The 24,495-nt window shown below is 49.4% G+C and overlaps 1 protein-coding gene across 2 annotated transcripts; it reads right to left on the bottom strand.

Moving 5' to 3' along the window:
• Positions 1 to 1,622: 1,622 nt before the first annotated feature.
• LOC122375326 (sensory neuron membrane protein 2-like) lies at positions 1,623 to 16,970 on the bottom strand. Of its 2 annotated transcripts, XM_043354641.1 has the most exons (10): positions 16,591 to 16,970; positions 10,342 to 10,505; positions 9,094 to 9,244; positions 8,323 to 8,538; positions 7,824 to 8,035; positions 5,673 to 5,845; positions 3,761 to 3,879; positions 3,334 to 3,468; positions 2,701 to 2,862; positions 1,623 to 2,215 (listed from the first exon to the last, which is right to left on the bottom strand). In XM_043354641.1, the coding sequence occupies exons 1-10, from the start codon at positions 16,705 to 16,707 to the stop codon at positions 2,210 to 2,212; spliced, it is 1,455 nt and encodes a 484-aa protein (XP_043210576.1). In that variant the 5' UTR covers positions 16,708 to 16,970; the 3' UTR covers positions 1,623 to 2,209. The 2 variants fall into 2 exon arrangements, 1 of the variants encoding a protein (XP_043210576.1); XR_006255377.1 differs by having other exon boundaries at positions 3,761 to 5,845; positions 16,591 to 16,795.
• Positions 16,971 to 24,495: the final 7,525 nt, after the last annotated feature.

Here is a 24,495-nt window from a genome sequence, read left to right as displayed (position 1 = left end):
CTCACTAGGGCGAAGTTGGCTGAGACCGCCACTGGGGCGCGGGTTAATATCAAATTGTATTTCATAGTAGGGGAGAGCGGGGCCAGTTGAACCACTTTTTATATATTGACATGCACAGCGAAATCTAGTTGTCATATCGAAAAATGCACAATGCCATAAAAAATATGCTCTTTTGGCTTTATTTTAAGATATGTAAAATTATGTTTCAAACATATTTTGCTGCCAAACGCATGCTTATAAAACAGCTCTACGCCCGTTTCAAATGACCCCGATGCGAGGGTCAATTGAACCAGCCCATGGGGTCAATTGCACCTATCCTTAACAATGGGATGTTTTCCTCTTTAAGGCCACTTTCTTAAGGAAATATTTTGTCCGGTTTACTTTTCCAAATGCTACATTCAAAAGGTCGTTGGAAAGCTAAAAGTGCAACGTTCCTCATAATAGGTGACATTAAGTACATAGACTATGGTAAAATGGGCGGATGAGAAAAATGAGAAACATCTCAGAATATGGTGTGCTTTCAAGCAAAAGGCTGGGGAAAAAAGGGTCAAAAATTGAGCTCTATTAAGCTACTATTTCAGTTTAAAAGCTCATTTCAAAGGTGGACTATTTCCTTTAATGTTTACAGCCCCTGAACAATAACCATTGCAAAGGTCACCGGGGTCCATTGAAACGGCCTGTGGCCCTGTTTCAACTGACCCTCAGAGAAGCGTTTCAATTGACCCCATCCGCTCCCGCCATCTCGCACGCGCCGTAAAGCACATGTCAAACGAGCTGGAGGGACGGCATCATGCTGAATGAAGGGCCAAATAAGGTGTTATTCCGGAGCCAGGAGTTCTTCTTTCAGCAAACAAAGGTATATGAGATATCACAAAATATTCCTAAAAACGATTTCTCCTAAACGCCCCTCAAAAACACAAAAACAAGTGTCAAATCAAAATTACCGTCCGTTTGCCGCCCAAACGCCGTTGACAAAGGAAGTGGCTGAGCGCGGATGCGCAGTGGTGTCGGCAACGCCATATGTTGCATATTGTTGAAAATAAAGCCATGTTTCATCTGACCCCGTGTTTCAACTGGCCCCGCTCTCCCCTAGATCATGTAACCAAAAAGTGACCGAGGTAAACGCATGACGACACATTCTAATATCAATAACGTTTGCTGTCCAGGTGGAGAAAACTTATGGCCAATTGGGAGTTTTCCGCTTTGCCCCGTTCATGACTTACCCCCCACATACCTACCGTCCGCGACAAAGGTAACGGAAGGTTCGTTGTCAATAGTTAAAACACTATTAGTTAGAATTGTTTTTTTTTTCATTGAAAAACAAATCTGAGTTCCCTGACAATTTGGCAAAAGTTGCCTGAGATCGGTACCTACCTATGTACATCTTGATACTAGAGAAAACGACAGCTCCAAAAAATTTCGATTGTTTCAGGATTTCTAGTGGGCCAGGTGATCTAGGTTCCGGTATGGGTCTCTCCTCCGGGGACAATCTGGTGCACGTGCCACGTGACCTTAAAATTTCCCATGTTAATAGCTCACTGCCTCACACTCGATGATAGCGTAATCGTCATGTGATGTAGCATTTTGTTATAACTTATCATATTCTATTATACACAGGCATGTATTTTGTTCACCGTGGTTTATTTACATAATTTTTCTTTATTTTGCATATATAGTGGCGTTATTGACATTGCAAACACATATTTCTTGTCCACAAGCAAACATCATTTATATACCATATAGTTCACGTGAATTGCGAGTCACTTCAGGCACATACGTGATGTCTCCGAAACTAGCCAATAATTACATATAATACACATCTTATACATACATGAGCGCACATTGGCACACGAGAACAGCTCCGTTAAGCTGAGAGGCCAGTGAGCGCGGCAGTGACACGGGGCAGCGCAGGCGAGGCCTGTGCCGGGGTGCCGCGGTATCGGCGACCGGGTCACCCTACTGGCTCTCCGCTCGCCCCGCCCACTGTGCGGCGACCTCGGCCGGGCCGCCGCGCACGGTGGGCCAGTGCGCTCCTTTCCGCGCCACTGTGTTAGCATTGGTCAGCGCGGGCGTCCGTCACAGAGGGCCGCCGAGGGCTCCCATCTGTCCCGGCACTGAGCCGAGTCGTCCATTGCACAGCGCGAGTGTCGGTCGTCGGTCAGAGACCGGCCCTGCTACGTGAGGCGCAGCATGAGCGCTGGTTCTGCTGCTACACCTGAAATATGTAGAACACCACGCACTATTAGATACGGAGAGTGAAAACATAGTTCACAAGTTTTGTTGAAGTAATTTGATGCCATTTCCAAGTCGAATGTGTGTCGAATGTTTTAGTGGTCAAACTTGTAACGCAAAATTGTATTATAATGTACTACAGCATGAATGGTGGTCTTGTGCGAGAAAGCTAATGAGCCACGTCTCTGCTGAGCCCAATGTTGCAAGTGTCGTACATGGGACTGATAGTGCTGGATTAACTTCAGGTACCTAAAACGATGACCAAATGCAGCTATTTTTCGCACTGAATTTCAGTCTATCGTATATTGACTTTTTTGGGAATCGTTTGGAAACCTTGGATACGCATTTGCCAGCACCGGCTATCTAGTACCTACATATAGCCAAATGCCGGAGATATGAGAGTGTGGCACATTGCACGACGGCCGGGCCGTGGGATCGGCCGCGGGCCGCGGGCCCCGCCCAACTGACCGTCTGCACGCGGCTCCTGCTACGGACCAGCATCACGGCGGCCACGACCACGAGCAGTGCGCCGACGGCTATCAGCGCCCACTGGGTGCCCGTCAGGATCTTCAGCGGCGTCATCAGCTCGCTGTCGAGCTCGTCGGCGTGGGCCTGGTCGATGGTGGCGGTCTGCAGCGTGCGGCGGGGGGGGGGGGGGTGAGGGGGCGCAGGGGGAGGTCGGGGAACGGGGCAGGCTGAGAGGGAGGCACGCCGGCCCGGCAGGCATAGAGCGACATTGGGTAGTGGGAGGATGAAGGGCTGATATTGTGCACAGAGGAGAGACGCCAGACGGCCAGGGTGGGCCGCCGCACAGCAGGGGACGGATACCAGGAAGACGCAGCAAATGGCAAGCTATCAACCAGCAGCAACACATCGTTCGTGGACTTGAGAAGAAGCCGAAACAAGTGGACCTTATGTGTAAGGCTCCTTTCAAAAGTTAAAGAAAGGCTAGTGCAAGAATATTTTTTTCCAAATGTAACATAAAGGTACGCCCATTCCAGTTGAAAAACAATAAATATCAAGACACAATATTCTAAGTAGTTTTAAGATCAGCTAGAGAACAGTTTGGCGGCTACCTTAACTTAGCCTTTAATTACCAACCTCGTTCGTGTAGATTAGGGGGAATAACATTTCAGGGATGTGTTCCAGTCCTTTGACTTTAATGAGCCCTTGGTAGCGTTTGGTTTGCAGGTTGATCTGGATCTTTTTTCCTCCATTCATCGCCAGACCGGTGTACTGTGGACGTCAGACCACGTGACAGAGTACAGTGCATGCTGAAAAGATACCTCACGAGATCACATGACTGGCCGCAGAACATGCTCCAATAAAACCAAGCTAATCATTTATGACTTGCACCAATGCACCAATCACCATGTATGGTGAGTGATATCGAGGACTTGAAATAGCAGCATTGCACAGTATTGTATTATACGGGGCCAGGCAGCCTTATTGTTGAACTCGCGCAAAGAGGTATCCGCCCTCGCCTCTATACATCGATCTGAACACCTAGCGTCTCTTATGGTCTTACCGGTTCAATGTCAATGAACGTCTGGTGACGATTCTTATCGGGTGAAAGGCCGATCGACTGGTTGATGTACTCCTCAGCCCCCATATAGAAGTGAGGCGTGGAGGCCACGATGGGTGCGCCTGTGAAAATACAATCATGAATATAAATGGCAAGAGTTGCGGGAACTGATGCAAGCGTGTCTTGAAGAATCACCTTATACCACAGGCGCTAGTCTAGCCCATAAGCCCGGGGCAAGGCGGGTGAGCGTGTCACGTTTCGTCCTAATTTCTTGGCAAGGCCTGTGGTACCTATACATCTTTTCCGCACCGGTTATTGGACCTTCAGTCACATGTATTATCCAAGGCCACCGATATATCGGTAGCCTGAATAACGCATAAAATAATAATGACTCTAGGTACTGATAGGGAGCACTGATTGGCAGGGATCACCGACTGTACTAGTCCTGACAGGGAGCACTGACTGTACTGGCAGGGAGCGCTGACTGTACTGGCAGGGAGCGCTGACTGTACTGGCAGGGAGCACTGACTGTACTGGCAGGGAGCACTGACTGTACTGGCAGGGAGCGCTGACTGTACTGGCAGGGAGCACTGACTGTACTGGCAGGGAGCACTGACTGTACTGGCAGGGAGCACTGACTGTACTGGCACGGAGCACTGACTGTACTGGCACGGAGCACTGACTGTACTGGCACGGAGCACTGACTGTACTGGCACGGAGCACTGACTGTAATGGCAGGGAGCGCTGACTGTACTGACAGGGAGCGCTGACTGTACTGGCAGGGAGCGCTGACTGTACTGGCAGGGAGCGCTGACTGTAATGGCAGGGAGCGCTGACTGTAATGGCAGGGAGCGCTGACTGTACTAGCAGGGAGCGCTGACTGTACTACTACTGGCAGGGAGCGCTGACTGTACTGGGAGGGAGCGCTGACTGTACTGGCAGGGAGCGCTGACTGTAATGGCAGGGAGCGCTGACTGTACTGGTAGGGAACGCTGACTGTACTGGCAGGGAGCGCTGACTGTACTGGCAGGGAGCACTGACTGTACTGGCAGGGAGCACTGACTGTACTGACAGGGAGCACTGACTGTACTGGCAGGGAGCACTGACTGTACTGGCAGGGAGCGCTGACTGTACTGGCAGGGAGCACTGACTGTAATGGCAGGGAGCGCTGACTGTACTGACAGGGAGCGCTGACTGTACTGGCAGGGAGCGCTGACTGTACTGGCAGGGAGCGCTGACTGTAATGGCAGGGAGCGCTGACTGTAATGGCAGGGAGCGCTGACTGTACTAGCAGGGAGCGCTGACTGTACTACTACTGGCAGGGAGCGCTGACTGTACTGGGAGGGAGCGCTGACTGTACTGGCAGGGAGCGCTGACTGTAATGGCAGGGAGCGCTGACTGTACTGGTAGGGAACGCTGACTGTATTGGCAGGGAGCGCTGACTGTACTGGCAGGGAGCACTGACTGTACTGGCAGGGAGCACTGACTGTACTGACAGGGAGCACTGACTGTACTGGCAGGGAGCACTGACTGTACTGGCAGGGAGCGCTGACTGTACTAGCAGGGAGCGCTGACTGTAATGGCAGGGAGCACTGACTGTAATGGCAGGGAGCGCTGACTGTACTGACAGGGAGCGCTGACTGTACTGGCAGGGAGCGCTGACTGTACTGGCAGGGAGCGCTGACTGTACTGGCAGGGAGCGCTGACTGTACTGGCAGGGAGCGCTGACTGTACTGGCAGGGAGCGCTGACTGTAATGGCAGGGAGCGCTGACTGTACTGGTAGGGAACGCTGGCCGCGCAGGCCGAGGGTACTGTGGCAATTGACAAGGACAGGAAGGGGCAGGGAGCACTGACCGTAGGTGCTGGTAGTGAGCACTGACTGCATGTACTGGCAGTGAATATTGGAGCACTGACCGTACTGGCAGGGGCTGAGCGACATGACGCCCGCCTTCAGGCACTTTCCCACGCAGTAGCACTGGTTGTCCTCGTTGATGGCGGGGTCCTCCAGGACGTCCCTGGTGGGCGCGAACCGGCGGCCAGGGATGCCGAAATACTCCACGTCCTTCTCGTAGTCGAGGTAAATCGACCTGTGGAAGAGAACACAATTTAATGGGACCGGAGACTCCTCACAAGCGCCAAAACCAACAGGAGACCGGGTTTTCTTTATAAACTTACTTTTTTCGTAATCAAGGTCACAGAAAAGGTAAGAACCAAGGCAATGAGACATCAAAGCTAACAGAGATGAGCTCTCGCCAAGATGGGACGCGTTTTTGGCTACACTCTCCAGTTTTTTTTTTTTTGCGTGCGTAAAGAAAACCGAGTCGCGCAGTGCCGTGAAACTTGGAGCATTGACTGCCTTAGGTATACATCACTGCTTGCACCGACTGCTTAGCTATACATCAATTTTGCATCGTGTGTTAATTTTTCCCCGGTCACAAATGGTCATGCCACTAGGTCAACTTGCCTCTAAAAAAAGTCATGCCTCTGAAAATATCGTTTTCGCCATTTTTTCAACTTATCTCTTAGAACTTAGCCGGTCCCGTAGCTCAGTCGGTAGAGCGTTGGACTCAGCTTGGTGAGAGCACGCATTCCCAGTTATACAACAGTCCGGGTTCAAAGCGCGACAGGCGCTTGACATTTATGGGCCTCCTGACAGGTATATGGTTGCGGTTGGTGGCAGGCCGTAGCCAGGTAAAGTTAGTGAGGGGACCGGCCGTGGGCGGCTATGTGCGCACGTTAAACTTTGGACTCTAAATTCTTCCATATATGAACTGGAATTGCGCGATCGGAGGGTAGAGGGCAGGGTCACCGCAACAAGCTTCGCTTAGCGGGGGCTCTGTCCTTGTCAATCCTTCCTATCAAAAAAGGTTCGGACTAGATTTATAAAACCAGTATAACGCCTTTTGGGGCGACTAACGGAGCGAGCGAGAGGGTGAGCCTTGCACGTGCGAAATTTCGAGGGGGTACCTCCAGCTGACTTGTGCACGGCACCCTACTAACCGGTCTCTAGCGATGTGCCAAATTTGAGCACAATCGGCCCAGCCGTTCTCGAGATCTGGAAGCGGCACCCTGCACGTGCGCACGTGCAAAATGGGTCCCAACTGACTTTTGCACGGCACCCTACTAACAGGTCCCTAGCCATGTACCAAATTTGAGCGCCATCGGTCCAGCCGTTCTCGAGATCTGGAATCGACCCCTGCACGTGCGCACGTGCAGCAGCACCCCAACTCTGGCACATGGATATGCAGTGCCTAGTGGGTGCCTACCTTCATGCCAACTTTCAGCGCAATCGGCCAAGTAGTTACCGAGATATTGCAACAATTACAAAAGTGACACCTCTTCGTTTTGCACGTGGCACGTGCATAAGGGGTCACCCACATGCATCGGGAATAGTCCAATACTTGGTAGAAGGAATGAAGCTACCCTACAAAAATTACCGCATGTAAATCGGTCAAGTGGTTGCTGAGATATAAGCGTCGCAGAAGCGTGACCACGGCCGGCCGGCCGGCCGGCCGCTCATACTCAGAAATTTCCGTTATTCTACGTAAGACTCCGCTCGCTTCGCTCGCTCCGTAATAAAATAAAAACTTTGAAACTCGGTGCATTAAAAGGATTAGAGAATCAATTCAAATAATTTTCTATCTCGTATCATTCACACCTGTGACCTGGGGTCAGGTCAGATTTGTGCTCTCACTATCATAAGTCAAAGGGGGTACCTACAAGTAAATACTTATTTGAACAAACGCGTCAGAACCTTAGGCTATTTACTGAAACATGACCACTTCGCCCATATGCGATGGACAGATGTAGTGCAGCTGATGACCCGCGGTCATTCCAAAGGTTATGTTGGATCATAAAAGGTGGGTCATTAGTTGTTTTTTTTTTACACTAACTTTTAATGGAGCCATGGTTGTGCGATGAAATCGCCTGCACTGCGTTCAAGTCATCAATACGGATGATTGATATGCAATTGGGCCTTTGAGCAGGGATCATCGTTGGGGCGCTGCTCTTTGCGGAGCTGATCGGGGATGGGGGGGGGGGGAGCTGCCCCGACGGGGAGCTGACCTGCAGAGGTCCTTGTTGAAGATGTAGACGCGGTCCACCTCGCCCGTGTTGGGCGGGTAGCTGATGCCGTCGGTGCCGTTCAGCATGTTGCAGTAGTCAGTGCTCCAGTAGCTGAGCTCGGAGGCGTTCTGGTACGACAGGATCCGAGTGAACTGGTTGATGTCGTCCTTGCCCGTCTTGATCGTGTACGGCCCGTCCACGGTGTTATTGTACTGCAGTGCGGTCCAGCGGCTAGCGTTAGAGGCAGCGTGTCTGCCTTAGCACAGGAGTCACCGTCCGCTGGTTGGATTAGGGCTAGGTTTATGAGAGGTATAGTTTCAGAATGCAGAAGCAATGCATTCGCTACAAAAAAAAAACATTTACAGTGGAAACGTCTCAACACTTACATCTCAACTAATAATTCGGTATAGGTACATTCAAAGAGAAAGCTGATTTTACAATTCATAGACAACCAGTCATCCATATGACAAAACGTTTCTCCCACATCCGTATGCCCTACCCCATAGAGCCGGAATTTTCCATCGCTGAAGGTGGGCGGCAGCAGAACAGAGAGCGGGCTGGCAGCCACCGCCGCCATCAGAGGGTCGTCGACACCGGACATGAGTAGCTCGCCAGCCTTGTACAGCTTGAAACTCTCTCCCTTCTCATACGTGTTAATCATTCCAAAGAGCACTGACTTTCCCAGGGGAAGCTCGTCTCCCATCGCAGCGAGCACCTGAGGGAGAGAAAAATGTCCATTCGCCATCGGTATGAATCTGTAAACTGCAGGGCCTCCTTTCATAAAGCGAGTCCATAACTTACGGCGGTTTTTGGTCTTGTATTGCAAGTGCATGTGAAACGATAGATTTATTACTCCTTCTCCCCTCTGTCTTGCTTGCCAGATAAATAATTCAACGATTCAAACTATCGTCATGGCTTCACATGCACTTGCAATACAAGACCAAAAACCGCCGTAAGCTACGGACTCGCTTTATGAAACGAGACCCTGGCCGGTCAGGTTAATATCACGGTATGAACTATGCATCGTCAGAAACGCACTCTTATCGGACACACGCGAGGCACACACATCTGTGACAGTTCGACGTGGACAGTCCCATTCCCTATCCGCTGCAGAGCCGTCCCCTGTCCCGACCAGACTGTCCTACTCAGACAACGAGTTTTCCCTACTCAGAGCCGTCCCTGTTCGGACCAGATTGCCCTGTACTGACCCCTGAGGACTGTCCGAGTGTCCCACGGACCGGTGAGCCGGGTGCTGACCCCGTGTACTGACCACCATGGGCGCGTTGATGGTGGAGATGATGGTGTCCTCGCTGACGTCCGGCGAGGACGACGGCTGGTCGTAGAAGTAGGAGATCACCTCGTAGTAGGTGAGCTCTGTGCCGTCCTCCGACCACGTCAGGTTGATGCGCTGACGGTTTTCCCTGCGCAGACACACACCATCACACGGTCACACACCATCACACGGACACACACCATCACACGGTCACACACCGTCACACGGTCACACACCATCACACGGTCACACACCATCACACGGACACACACCATCACACGGTCACACACCATCACACGGTCACACACCATCACACGGTCACACACCGTCACACGGTCACACACCGTCACACGGTCACACACCATCACACGGTCACACACCGTCACACGGTCACACACCATCACACGGTCACACACCATCACACGGTCACACACCGTCACACGGTCACACACCGTCACACGGTCACACACCATCACACGGTCACACACCGTCACACGGTCACACACCGTCACACGGTCACACACCATCACACGGACACACACCATCACACGGTCACACACCATCACACGGTCACACACCATCACACGGTCACACACCGTGTCTTGGCCGCACCATGAGTGAACATAAAGCCCAAACAGCCGGCCGCAGTATAGTTTACGGACGAGAGCTGTATTTACTGCATTTCCAAAGGAATCGGTGAATGGAATTTGCTGGAGGAAACATTTCCGGAGATGCGATTAAACACTCATTTTTTTAGAGTCAAGGTAAGAATAGATTGCCATAACACACACGAATACAAAGACTTCAGTTAAGCGATCAACTTAGCTCAAGTTTCACAAGCTATAAAAAGTATAGCAGCAGGCTACCGAATACCGGTGCGAATGAAAAGAAACAGTGGCACTTATATGGCACATCGAATATATCTTGTTCAAAAAGACCGCGGCAATGAAATCGAATGCCGCGGAGAGCTGAAATTTGAAGATTGACGGGGGGGGCGCAGCGTCTCGGACCACCTTTCTGGATCTGCCTGTGCTAAGTAAAAGCCAAAAGGCATTACCAAAATCTAAAAACATTGAAACGATGCCGTATGCTCTTATAGTTCTTTTCTCGGTCTTTTAGAACAAATTATATTGAATGAACAATAGTTCATCTAACTTCATTTCATAGCTTATAGCAAAAAACCTACCTAATCTATATTATAAATCTTATATTAAAATAAAACATTCACTTGCCAATGGTACTTACTTGTATGAAAATGGACCAACTTCCTTCAAAATTGGCTTGTCTCCTCTTTTAACCTCTGCAGGATTAGTGACGTTGAACATAATGAACTGCATGAACACATCGATCTCTGACGTTGGAGCTCTCCAGGGATCAAAGCTCTCCGAGTCTTCGGTCAGCACCATTTCCTGCAAAAATTGAACAGCTTGTCAACAGTGTTCCTGGTCAGTTACTTACAACCCGCGCCGTGCTGGTGGTCGAGTATTCCGTAGGTAGGTACTTACACACAGTGCTGGAGGAAGGGGTGATTTCACGCCCCCCCCCCCGTCTAACTCGGCTCCTGGGCCACGTAGTCACACGCAATAAGTGGGATCGAAAGAGCATCAAAAATAATGAATTGAGTACTCTGGTCAAAAGTCATCAAAGGTCAATTTTCCCCTATTTCTACAATTTTCGACAAATCGGCGCATAGCTCGGGAGCCAAAAAGCTACAGCCGCCGCGGAAAAGCTTATCCGATAGCTCTTTTAACGCCCCTTCCGGGCATATGTTCTCAGGTTTGACCTCAAACCAAAAGTTTCACCTTCCAGAACACAAAAGCTCTTAAACTAGCCGTTTTTACGAAACACGTTTTCTGAAATAATTTTCTACTCTAATGTCACGGCATTGCTTTTGCAAGTACCGTGTTCTTCTCGTCGAGACACCTCGAATGCTCAATAAGTTGACTTTGAAATGTCATTTCGAAAATTTAGCCTCAGGTCAAGGTCATGACCTGACTGAAAAGGGTTATGCACGATATCAGTCAATGGCCATGTCGTCGAGCTGAATTCATTTATAGATGAATTCATCTAAGGTGTTGTCATCGCTCAAAATGTCTCTATCAAAAGATATTGTAAAAAAAACTGCAGCAGACCTTCCTTGACCTGAGATGACCTCAGGGGCATAACAAGGGGTCATGAGTGGCAATTTTTCGATTCAATGTGTCATGGTTACCTTTTAGGTATACGATGTTCGAGAGTGTTTAATTTTGACGTTCGCTTAAAAGCGGCGCATTTTAACCCGCGCCGGGCCGGGGGGTGTTTGAACACCCCCCTGCGGTTTTTGGCACACCTGTTTGTGCATCTTTTCCGCACATGTTGTGAAAATTTCAGAACCAGGTCGCCTTAGGTCAGGTCACCAGGTCACGCCAAGTGACCTCACCTCAGAAAAAAATTAGAATGTTCGTCATAGCTACACCGACTGATTGATTGCCTTACAACTTTTAGCGATTGATAAGAGCAATATTATCTATAAAATGTATGTCTCGGAATTTGGATATCGGTGACCTAAGGTCAGGTCAATTTTGCGGCCTCTCCATTGTAAGTCTACGGGAGAAAATTGAAAAGCGTCTGTTTTGCACGAACGGTATTCTAGACACTCTCAAACATCAAGATGTAGGTAAAAGTGACTCACTGAACCGGAAAATGGCAACTGTGACCCCTCGTTATGTCCGCGAGGTCATCTCAGGTCACGAACAGAATCTAACAGTTTTTCGCCAATAACTTCTGATGGAGGCGTGCTAGAGCACTGAAAACGCCTAAGATGTGTTCGCCTCGACGTTGCGGATCGACTGATTTGCAACATGACCTTTTCCGGTCAGGTCATGACCTTGACCTGAGGTCAAATTTTTAAGTTGGCCTTTCAATGTTAACCCTCGCATGTGTAGGGGGGGGGTCGGATGGACCCCCCCCCCATGGTTTTTCGCGAATAACTCGCATAAAAAGCGGCCGATCGCAACGAAACTTTCAGTACCCTCGCATTGATCAATTTTACACCTACCCTGAAAATTTCATGACCCTGACCCAAATGACCTTTGACCTGTGACCTCTTTTCCGAGACCATGTTTGGCCGGAATCGCGATTTCGCGTATGTCGGCTCGCACTAGCCGCGTGTTTTTAAGCTTTTCGTGGTTTCAAACGTTCAAACATGTGATTTGATGTTACTCCCGTGTGTGTCAAGGTCACCTGAAGGTCAGGTCAGGTCATTGACCTTTGGTGACCTCGGGTGACCTCGGGTCACTTTTTCGAGTTTTACATGTTTCTAGGCTAGTTTTTGGAGCTGAATTCGAATTTAGCAACCATTTGAACATTTACGAAGTAGTTTTGGTGACTTCGTAACATGTTACGAAGCTGTCAGAGGCGGTTGACACGTACTACGAATACCCGTCACGACGCCTACTGGTTGACCTGACCTGACCTGACCCGACCTGGTCTAAATGCTTCAAGACATCATCTGTGATCAAAACTAACACGATATTCGTGATCAGCACCCCGAAAAACCCCTTAGCAGCCACACTTTACGACTTTCTAACAGGTCCCGATTTTCCCGACTTTGGGTCATTGACCTGACCTGGAAGGTCAACCAATGACCTAGGACCTTAAAATTTGGTATCATCGGCTTCCTCTCGTCACGGGCAACACGCTCGTTTTTTCCGCGAAGCTCTAGCTCGATCAGGGGCCAAACGGCAAGGGGGGGTCCAACCGACCCCCCCCCCCCCCTACACATTAGAAGCTGGAAAACGCCGCACACATGCGAGGGTTAAATTATAGTTCATTCGACGCGTCTCGACGAGAGGAACACGATGCTGGCAAAAGTAATGTCATGGCTCTTTTGAATAAAAGTTATTGCCGAAAAACGCTTTTCGTAAAAACGGCTATTTTTGGAGTTTTTGCCCTCTGGAGGCTAACCCGTTGACCTGTTGTCAAATCTGAGAACATTATTCTGAAAGGTCTGTAAAAGGGCTATCGAATGCGCTCTTCCGCGGCGCTGTAGCTCTATCGGTTCCCGAGATAGCCGTAGGCAGTTTCCAAAAGGTTGAAATAGTCAACATTTTACCTTCGGTGATCTCTGGTGACCTGACCTTTGACCTGACCAAAAAATGACTGAGTGTTTTCGTCCTTATTTTGGACGTTCTTTCGATTGCCGCCTACTGCGTGTCGCTACGTGGCCCAGGAGCCGAGTTAGAAGGGGGGTGTTCACTGTTCAGACCCCCCGGCCCGACGCGGAATCTCAGAGCACCGGCCCGGCGCGGGTTAATTTCTCCCCTTGACTTATGATGGAGATGTCGCAAAAACTGACCTTGCCTTAGGTCACATGTATCAAAATTCAGAGTTGACCAGCTCACACGTATATACTGATACCTACTGATGTATCTGATACTGATATATCAATCGGTAAAAGTTGCAAAGCGATCGTTAAGTCGGTGCAGCTACGGCGAGCATTTAATTACTTTTTTCTAAGGTGAGGTCACTTGGCGTGATTTGGTGACCTGACCTTGAGCGACCCGGGTCTGAAATTTTAACAGCATATGCAGAATAGATTATGATAAGGTGTGCGCCGCTGCTTTTTTTATAGATATTTGCGACAAATCTGCTGGGCCGGCTACACCCCCCCCCCCCCCCCCCCAGCACGGCGCGGCGCGGGTCACCAAACCTGCCGCAGTGGATTAGCTCATTAGTATTCATACCGTGGAGAACGGTTAAACGAGTTACAGAAACACTGGAGGAGGGTAACAAGAACGATCTGATCAGAGTTGTCTAAAAATAAAAAGGAGCAATTGGGTGAGCTGGGATGTAACAGTTATAGTTCGGTGAATTCGATTCCCTTACCCAAAGCACCAAATACCACAATGCAAGCTATTCTAAATGCTTATTGCTTATAAATAAATGGCATGCGTCATTAATCATCAGCCATTAGGTGAGGTACGGCCATAAACATTGAACATGAACGCGAGAACGATTTTTAGGCACGTGAGTGCTGTATTTCAGTTTTTGAGGCACTTCAATTGAGGCACTTGAGTGCTGAAAGCGCGCTCCCATCCGCCGAGTGGTGCCTTCAGATTGCGGTGGATAGCCGGGCGTACTTTCTGTGCGGCCGCCAGTGCTGGTCGGCATGACTCGGAACACCTTTCACACGCGCCGCAGATCGGAAGATAGGGCCGCTACGGTGACTGCCTGAGTGAGCTGTCCAAAAGCAGAGCTGGGAAAACACCCAGCTGAACACGAGCGAGTGCGAAGCGTGAAGTGAATCTTCCCAATATTCACGGAAATGGCGCTGGGTCACTGGGCGACTCCGCTCACTTTCCGTTAGACCTTCCACGACTTCGTTAGACCTCACATGGCCCAGTCTAGCGTGAAGGGATATTTACCTGCATAATATTCCCCAGTGCACACACATACAACCATTTAAAATGATTGTTGCTTTAAAAGAAATGGTTGTTGCTGTTGGAAGCATAATTTATTCCTCTCGAATTTGTCTATAGCTGATGCATCTGGGTGACCATCATGGCACGTTCCATGGCCATTGTGTTGCTTGCATGCATAAAAATAAAAAACACATGCTTGCATGCATATTGTATGTAACATATCATTGCATCCCTATGTATAAAGGTAGCGTATTTGCGCATGCATGCCCTCTCTTCTCACCTACTCGGCAAAAAGGAAACTGTTAACAAATAAAACAACAAAAGCAAAGAAAAGACGGACGAAAACCATCCAAGCGTCACGCAGCTAGATCAAGTACATGAATTACTGGCCAAGTAGCGCGCATATCACCGTGTCCGAGAATCACCTATGTAGGAATATTTACTCCCAAAATTGCGTGATATATCTCAGTTCCGTTTGTGCCTGCACCGACAGCCGTGTATTTGTATGGTCGACAACGGCCCGAGACACTGCACCTCGTGATGGCCTTGCGGCAGAAACCTGAACGGCTCTGTCAGGATCAGGCTCGTGGTGAGATGCGGGATTTCAGGCACCGTCTTATCCAGAATCTCAATAATGTTTGGGCTTGTGAGTGACCTTATTTTACATTTCGGTACGCTACAAGCCCATGGAGAACAAGGCACCGCGGTGGGTACCGTATAATTGGTGCCATTCACAACAGGCTTTACAGTCAACACGCATTGTGGCGTGGAATGGGTGGTTGCGGTGGCGGATGAAATCATGTCAGAACCTGAGGTCAGACACAAATAGACGTAATTTTGCTTGCACATATTTTTTACAGAACAAACTGAACGTATGAACGGTTACTTTCCTACATAGCAAAGGCACTAATGCTGTCAAACAACGCGATTGTGACTGGGAAGAAGAAAGGTTATTCCCTATTTCAGGGCCCAGAAATAGAATCGTTGTGCAAAGAACATGCTTCATATTGAAACGCTATCTTTATTACCATCTGCACATTTTGCTCATCATGGGTCTAAAAAACAATAATTACGTACGTCCCCACGTACTTATCCTATTCTTGGAAATCTCACGTCCCAACGATACATCTTTTTTAGTTTTGACGTAGTTATCTCTGCAGCATACCTTGCACAATTAACCAGAAAAGGATTGCCTTACATCTAGCATTGGTTTGCTTTGTGCTGAAATCGAGTTGAATCTTATCCAATACCAGCACAAAGATGGCAAGGAACCACTTCAAAAAAAAAAAAAAAATCAGCCAGCCACCACCATGGGTCTGATGGAATAAAACTTGAGAGTGTCGCGTAAAGTTGTACAATTTATAGTTAGCTTTATAGTTTTTACAGGTGAAACAAAATTTAGACCAGAATACCTACTGGTAAAGCATAAACTCGAATAAATGGAAATGGTTTTGCATCTTTGAAACGACATGATTTTGTTATACCCTTACATTTATGGCAGCGTATAAGTTATTGTGAAATAAAAGCTCTTACAGAAGCGGTAAAATGGACCAGTTCTTGTCGGCGCATCAAGTTTGTTCACAGACGCGGGAAGGCTAAGGAAAACCGGCTCGCCACCTGACGCATCCAACTTTCCTGCCGCCGCGCCAGTCAGTCCGTCTTCGCCGCAGCACGCCGCGCAGTAACGTCCGAACAATGCCCCAGTTTCGAACGGGAATTTCTAGGTCAACTCACAGCAAGTCGAGGACGAAACGAACATGTGATTGTGCATTCAACTCAAATTATGCAATATAATCCTTACAGTTAAGGTGCACACTACAGGGAACCAGGTAAATATTGAAACAGGCAAAAGTTGAAAACTCCATGTGCATATTAGTTAATTGCACTAGCTCAGAAGCCAATCAGAAGACGTCAAATGAAATATGAATTGAACATCAAGCTTTGATCAGGTCAGCAACTGGTCGTCGTATAGCTAAGCAGCACCCCCGGCTTCAGTTCGGCGGCAGCTCCCGTCACATCTCGCCGCCCGTGCACGGCGCACGGAGGTCGGCGGGTGCCGGCCACCTCTAGCCAGACGCCTTCAAGAACGTACCTTCTCGATCATGTTGTCGATGATGGTGGGGAAGCCGTACCAGCCGAGCACGACGCCGAGTACCAGCGTCAGCAGGCCGGCGCCCAGCAGCGCCGTGTACCGGGTGCTCGGCTCCATGATGGACCGGGGGGGCGGTGGACGGTGGGCGGTGGACGGTGGACGGTGGACGGTGGACGGTGGACGGTGGACGGCGGGCGGCGGGCGGCGGGCGGCGGGCGGCGGGCGGTGGACGGTGGACGGCGGGCGGCGGGCGGCGGGCGGCGGGCGGTGGGCGGCGGGCGGCGGGCGGCGTCAGGCAGCTAGCAGTCGGTCCTTATTGCTGGCGCGCTCCCCTCCTCCAGGCTCCTGTTCACCGCTGGCCGGCCCCGGCACGACTGGCAGGTGCTGCCGCGCGCGGTCCGGCGCGAGCCGCCGCGGCGCCGCCCGATAGCCGGCCGGCCGGCCCCACCTGATAGTCCGTCCCCCCACCGGCTGTCTGAAGTGGCCGGAGATCCCGCTGCTCCCCCGTGCCATCCCCTCTTCTGAGCACACATTCAAGGTCGGCGCAGCGCCACCCAGAGGTCTCGTGTTCGATAACGGCACACTATCACAAACATCACGAGTCGCAGAGCATTACACTAAGTCACTGAGAAGAGCGCAGTATACATGCCTAACCGACGAGTGCATAGTATGCGGTATGCACTGCAGTTCGCACAGTACATATAATAATTAAAGGTTGGCAGTTTTTTGGTGGGTTCGCTGGAGTAGATCGACTATTCCTATGACATCGTCACGGGGAAAACTTAGTTTATAACTCGCACTGATAACCCTCGCCCCGTTGGGGGGGGGGGCAATTTGGCACCCCCTGTGGTTTTTCCTGAATAGCAAGAAAGCGGTACCTTCCTGGGCATCAATTTGACACCTTCACACCAAATTTCAAGTCTTAGGTCACCTTAGGTCAGGAGTTATTAAGGTCAAACTGAGGTCATGTTCGAGCAAAAATGAGCAAAAAACATGCAATCTTGAAACGCTCACCAAATCTACAGTTACCAAGCAATTTCAAAGTTCTTTATATGTTCTAGTAGACAAAAAGCGGCGCTACAAAACTGCTATCTCGGATTTTCAAATTTTTGGTTTTTGACCCCTAAAAGATAAAAAATTGATTTTTTAGAAAAATTAAAAAAAAATCAAAAAAATCCGAATTTCGAAACACCGGAATATATGTGATAGTCCTTGCGCTCTTCTATATACAATATACATACCAAATTTCAGATCGATATCGCGTTTTTTGGCCAAGTTATAGCGAAAAAAAAACTTCAAAAATGATGATGTCAAATTTGTAACTCAATTTTTAGCGATTCTAGACCACGTAGGGCAAAACAAAGACCACCATTGAACTCCCCGTGACGAGCTGCATCGAATTGATACCCATTTATGCAAAAATATCAACTTAAAATTTGACCTAATTTGACCTGACCTTGACCTAACCTTGACCTTACCTTGACCTGACCTTGACCAAAACGTAACCTAAGCTGGCCCCAAAGGCTGCCTGACCCACATAATCGCATTTGTCATGTAAAATGGACCATAAAACATGTATCACACGACACTTTCATATTGTGACCCCCCAGTGACCTGACCTCTGTGACCTGACCTGGTATCAGTGACCTCAAATAGCAAAATATGTGTTTGAAGAATATTTCCCCATCGATGATTTTCAATGAAATGCATTTTACTCGATTTTACAACGCATTTCTTGAAATGCCTGTAAACGGTGAAAGTTCGACCTTTGAACTGACCTGTGACGTCATGGGTTTGACCTAGCTCAATAAAATTGAGTAACAAGGTAGGGGAGAACGGGGCGATTTGGCCGCCCATTTGTAAAAACGATATTTTGATAAAACCAGTGCGTGTTTGGTCGATTTCTCCATGGAGGGGTGTGGGGCGTTCATTTGTTGTTCCGGCATATTACTTGCATCATGCCGGGACATCTCGTTTCGGTAGTAATTAACCGTTCTTTCAAAGACTGCACGGCGGCCAAATGACCCCGGTACCGGGGTCATTTGGCCGGGGGAGTGGGGTCATTTGGCCGGGCATGTGATTCAGAGATATACCCATTACAGAGCTGAGACAACCTGAAATATTGACGCCCAAGATTGTGCTTAACTCATGAATTCTGGATTGACTCGACGCATGACTGATGTGACGATCCAGATGCCCCAATGCTGACACAAATGATGAGCATCGTGACTCATCTTTGATTCGCCTGAAATCCTTAATTTTTCAAAAGACTAGGCTTACACTCGATTCATTTGAATCAGTGCAAGTGAGGAGCAACATTTGATTTACGAACTTACGACTCATGAGTTGAGCACTGCCCAGTGATAACAACAGCCAACTGTAATGGCTGCCAAATCGTAGATTGCTTTAGACGACAATCACACTGCAAAAAAAAGTTATTTGTGTACGAGTTGTTTGTTTATTTCAAACTCTGTCGTAAACATGAAATAAAAACGATCCCAGCAGGCCCCGTCTTCGACCCAGCACTTAAACACATCCACTGTAAAATACGCTTGGGATTCTGTGCCGACTCTCGGTTGAACAGGGCGTGTTTCCATCTCGGTGGAAACAAGCCAACGTGGTGCCAGTGCACAAGAAAGGAGACAAACGTCGCCCGGAAAACTATCGTCCGGTCTCACTGCTACCGCTCTGTTCTAAAGTTTTAGAAAAGGTTGTTTACGACTGTCTGATGTCTCACTGCCGTCCTGTGCTGCCGCTGAGCCAACACGGATTTTATCAAACCGATCTTGTGTGACCAATCTTACATGTTTCATGAGCGATGTATGGGGTGCCATTGCCGAAGGCAAACAAACTGATGTTATTTATACCGACTTCTCTTCCGCTTTTACTAGTGTTAATCACGAACTTTTACTCTATAAGCTAAACAAGTCTTTCAACGTAACGGGTCTTGCATACAACTGGCTTCATTCATACCTTAGTGACCGTAAACAGCGTGTTGTTGTCAACGGGAAGCAATCAACATGGACACCTGTGCTGTCGGGCGTGCCGGAGGGAAGTGTGTGCAGTAGTTTGTTGTTCGCGTGCTACACAGCCGACATCCCGCTTCATGTCCAGCACGGGTGCACGATGTATGCGGATGATATCAAACTGCACAAAATGGTTCGCTGTGAAGATGATGTTCATACATTGCAAGCTGACATCAATGCATTGGTAGACTGGTCTCGCGCTTGGAACTTGCACCTGAACCCTGTGAAATGTCATGTGATAACTTTACTTTGCGCACCTCACCTGTATTAGCATCATATAAGATAGGTGACGCCGCACTGGAACGATGTACGCAGGTGCGCGATTTAGGAGTTGTGCTTGACAGCAAACTGACCTTTGCTGGTCACGTAGATGCCACGGTCGCCAAAGCGAAACGCATGGTCGGTCTGCTGATCAGAAGCATGCAGCGATCGGCCGTCCCGCGCCGCGCCAGGGTCAGTTTTAAGCCTTTACTGTCTGTGTTTTACGCTCATGTTCGCTCCATCATCGAATACGGCAGTGTGGTCTGGTCTGGTGCAGCTGTGACTCACCTCAAAAGACTCGAACGTATTCAGCACACATTTCTCATCTGGCTGGCCTGTTCTAGTAACACTTGCTCACAAAATCTTAGCTATGATCACCTACTTCAGCATTTTAACGTTCCCTCGATCAAATCACGTCTCATGCAACATGACCTGATGTTCCTTTACGGTGTGTTTCACGGCCACATTGACTGTCCTCAGCTGCTCCATCAGTTTCAGCTGTCGACACCTGTCAGACGCAACAGGTCCCCAGCTCTTTGGCATGTGCCGTTTGCTCGAGTGGCAACGATCAAAAACAATACCTTCTGCCGTATCCCATCGAGGTGCAATGAGCTTTTAAGAGACAACACATCTCTAGACTTCTTTTATTCTCCGATATCAGTGTACAAGGCCTCTGTAAGGCTCCATGCTGCACGAGCTGGCTTTTATTGAGCTTTTGTCCGTCCGAAGGGTTGCGTGTATTTATATAGATTTATCTTATATTTATCCATGACTTCACCTGTAACCGGGTTTTATCTGTACCTGTTGGTGATGAGCAAATAAACAACATAAACAACATACGGTCCCGACGGCATGGATGTCCAGTCATCACTGCGCTTCACTGTTTTTCACCTTTGCGCCCCTGTTTCTTCGACGGTCCAGCTCCCGACGTTCGATGGTTCGACGTCCAGCTCCCGACGTTCGATGGTTCGACGGTCCAGCTTGTGGACCCCGCTTTTTGCTCCTCGCCATACGTGCCTGTTGCTTGCCCTCCAAAGCCGTCCGCTCCGGGCTGTTAGTCATGATTTTAGAACGCCCTTTCTTCCGACCGGCTTTTTGAACGTTGATGCGCACCTGCGGAAGTGGTCGGATGGACTCTGGGCTTCCGACAAGCAACTAAGACACGGCGACAGCAGGCGGCTGGAGCACGGCCGCGGCAGGCAGCTGGAGCACGGCCGGCCCCGGGGCTGGCGGCTGGAGCACAGCCGCGGCAGGCGGCTGGAGCACAGCCGGGGCCGCGGCGTGCTTATCTGCCGTCACCATCTGCCGCCGGGTGCCGAAAGCCAATCAGCGGACACCTTGGTTAGGTCGTCCCTTGCATTTAGACTCCGCCGCATTACCATCCTCAGTGGCAGAACTTAGCCAGCGCAGCGCGTCGCTCGCAGACTAGGCAAAAAATCAACTGAGTCGCTGGGCGGCCAATTCGCCCCGTATGGGGCGGCCAATTTACCCCAATATGACATTTTTAGGAAAAGAGGTCCGCAGACAAGCAAAAATTGTTACTTAAACTTGCAAAAGGGTCAGACAGCTCCCTGAATTACCAGATTGTTCTACCAATAGAGTTAAAATTTTGATGCCACCCAAATAAGGGACACCATGCAACTTTTCGTAAAGAAGAAAAAGTTACGTTTTTTAGCCAAAATTCAAATATCGTTGGCTTTACAAAAAACTGGGCGTCGCCGAGTTTCCTTAGTTTCTTTCCAAAGTAGTTCTTATGACGGCGGATTAAGTCATATTAAAAAATAATCGCTCGGGACCGTCAAAACGCGTAGGCATGGGGCGGCCAAAGTGACCCGGGCGGCCAAATGACCCCGCTCTCCCCTAGTTCCCTGATAGGGCTATCCAACACCGCTTGCCGCTTGTCGCTATGTTGCGTGGTTCTCGAGATCTTAGGGGGGGCAAATTGCCCCCCCCCTCTCCAACAGGGCGCGTTGCTCGGCAGAGCCCAACGGGGCGCGAAATAAGGGGTCGGATGCCCCCCTTCGGTTTTTCGCAAATATCTAGCGTAAAAAAAACGATGGATTGCGAAGGGCTAATTCAGTCCTCTTGAGTTAACCATATTTATGCGTAAACTGAAAATTTGATTATCTAGAACCAGATCACATCTGACCTGTTACCTGTTCGCATTCGTCCTTGCCTTACTCAGGACAAAACCATCCTCTTCCATCCCCCTCCCGCTTTCTTTTCCGGGCTAGCGGGCAACCCCACCTGGTCAAGGGCTAGCGGGAAACCCCACCTGGCAACCTGGGTGGTGAGGGCAAATCCACGTCAGGATTACACCTTCTCCGGGGTGACCGTTTCAGCGCTGGCGGGCTGTTCCCAGGGGACATTCCCGCTCCACCGGGACAGCCTCGCTTCTGTAGATCGTTGTCGGTGTCCCGCACAGTCCAATACAGCCTATTCTATCATCCCACAGCTCGGTAATGGCCTTTTCAGGCTGAACTAGTTTGAAAACTCTCTCGACCTTTAATGCCGCTATCTTAATTATTTTGATTCATGTGACGTCATTTTTTACCTGATCTGACAATGATCAATGACAATGTAAATATTGTAGCCCTTGTCCTTCTCTATCCAATGCCATATACCGCTTGTCGCTAGCTTGCTTTATTTCTAGATCTTGGGGTGGGCGGTTATCCGTCTCCCTCCCCCCCCCCCCGCCTATGCAAAGTTGGCGTGGACCCCCGTCGGCGCGCGGGTTAGCCCTCGCCGGCACAGGGGGGGGGGGTGACCCCCCTAAGGTTTTTCGCGAATAACTCGAGCAAAAAGCGGCCGATCGCGACGAAACTTTTAGTACCTACCGTCGCATTGATCAATTTTACACCAACCCTGAAAATTTCATGACCCTGACCCAAATGACCTTTGACCTGCGACCTACTTTCCGAGACCATGTTTGACCGAATTCGCGATTCGGAGTTTGTCGGCTCCAGGGATGCGGAGCCGGAGCCGGAGTCGGAGCCGGAGCCGCCGGAGCCGGCATATTTTGCCCGGATCCGGAGCCGGAGCCGGAACCGTGAAACATATAGCCCGGAGCCGCCCAAAAAGGGGGCGACTCCGGCTCCTTTTTATTTTTGAAGAGGAAAAAAATAATTGACCTAGTTCGGTTTGACAGTACAAGGCAGTAAAACATATGGTACTTTACTTACGTCATGGGCCATCAAGTGAATGAAAAAAGCCGAATATCCCCAGCATCCCACAGTACGCAATCAACTTCTTGTCTGCTCCTCCCCCCCCCCCCCCCCACGTCTACTGCATCCCCAGAGCATGAGGACCGGTCATCAGGTGACGGCCTTTCAAGCCAGTGCAGTGGACTGCGACTCCCAGCACCGTCTCTTCCCCTCCCCCCACCCCACCCCCCACTCCCACCCCCAATGCAGCCGAGACTGGTGTCAGCTTACGATGGTTCAGTGAACTCCAATTCGCGGCGACTGCGTTTCCAATGCCATCGCTTCCTAGCCCGCGACCTGGTGGGGGGGCTATTTTTTGCCCCCCCTCCAGACTTTTCGATATATCTCCAGAACCACTGCGCCGATCGTCACCAAACTTTCAGTACCCTCCCGGACATCAATTTTACACATTGTGACCAAAAATTTTTCCAAAGGCTATGATAGGTTGGCCGGAAATGACGTCAGAGTGACGTCATGTTCTGCCGTTTTCGACCCAAAAAAGGGTTTCGCGGGAAGAGCTGTCAGGCCTATAGCTTTGCAAATACAGAAAAATGATACAGACATGAAAGCTGTAGAATAGACAGGGCTACAAAACTGCTATCTCGGATTTTTGAAATTTTTGGATTTTGACCCCCAAAAATAAAAAAATAGATTTTTTGAATATAATAGCCAAAAAATCCAAAATGTTTTTGAATTTCGAAAAAACCGGAATATATGTGATAGTCCCTACCGCCTTCTATATACATACCAAATTTGAGATCGATACCTCTTTTTTTGGCCAAGTTATAGCGAAAAAACTGATCAAAATTGATGACGTCAAATTTTCAAACTCAATTTTCAGCAATTCTAGACCTCGTAGCGCAAAACAAAGACCACCATTAGACTCCCCGTGACGAGCTGCATCGAATCAATACCCATTTTATGCAAAAATATCAACTTTGAAATTTGACCTTTTTTGACCTGACTTTGACCTGACCTCCACCAGAAAGTGACCTAAACCGTACCTGATGGTCTTATAACCAACACCATTGAGTTGGAAATGAAAAACTGGCCATAAAACATGCATCGCACAACCTTAGTAAAGTTGGGTTCATGTGGTGACCCTTCCCAGCCAGCAATTCACTTGGGCTGAACTGTGGCAAACGTCGGGCAGCTTGGGCTTAGCTTGGGTTTGCCAACTTTGATCAAAACCAATGTATTTTTTACTAGGGCTGAGCTTGGGCATGCCGCAGCTATGCCCACGTGCGGATAGCAGTAGCTCAGCCCGACATCTGCCCACGCATCCAAAACAGGCTTAACTTGGGCGGAGCGCGGGCTGATCAAGCTGGCTGTGTCCTTCGGCTAACTGGAGTAAAGCCGGAGTTTAGCCATACTTGTTCGGCTGTTCGCGCATGCGCAGTTCTGCGCCAATCATG

Source organism: Amphibalanus amphitrite, unplaced genomic scaffold, assembly GCF_019059575.1.
Source record: "Amphibalanus amphitrite isolate SeventyFive unplaced genomic scaffold, NRLGWU_Aamphi_draft 001818F_arrow, whole genome shotgun sequence".
Taxonomy (NCBI): domain Eukaryota; kingdom Metazoa; phylum Arthropoda; class Thecostraca; order Balanomorpha; family Balanidae; genus Amphibalanus; species Amphibalanus amphitrite.
This window is presented reverse-complemented; position numbering and strand designations above follow the sequence as displayed.

Excerpts from the sequence above, each read along its gene's own strand:
- LOC122375326 (XM_043354641.1), bottom strand. The coding sequence starts at position 16,707 with ATGGAGCCGAGCACCCGGTACACGGCGCTGCTGGGCGCCGGCCTGCTG. Across the intron at positions 8,539-9,093 it reads CCATCAACGCGCCCATGGTG|GTGCTCGCTGCGATGGGAGA; the intron begins GTCAGTACACGG and ends TCTCTCCCTCAG. Across the intron at positions 3,469-3,760 it reads CGTTCATTGACATTGAACCG|TACACCGGTCTGGCGATGAA; the intron begins GTAAGACCATAA and ends TGACGTCCACAG.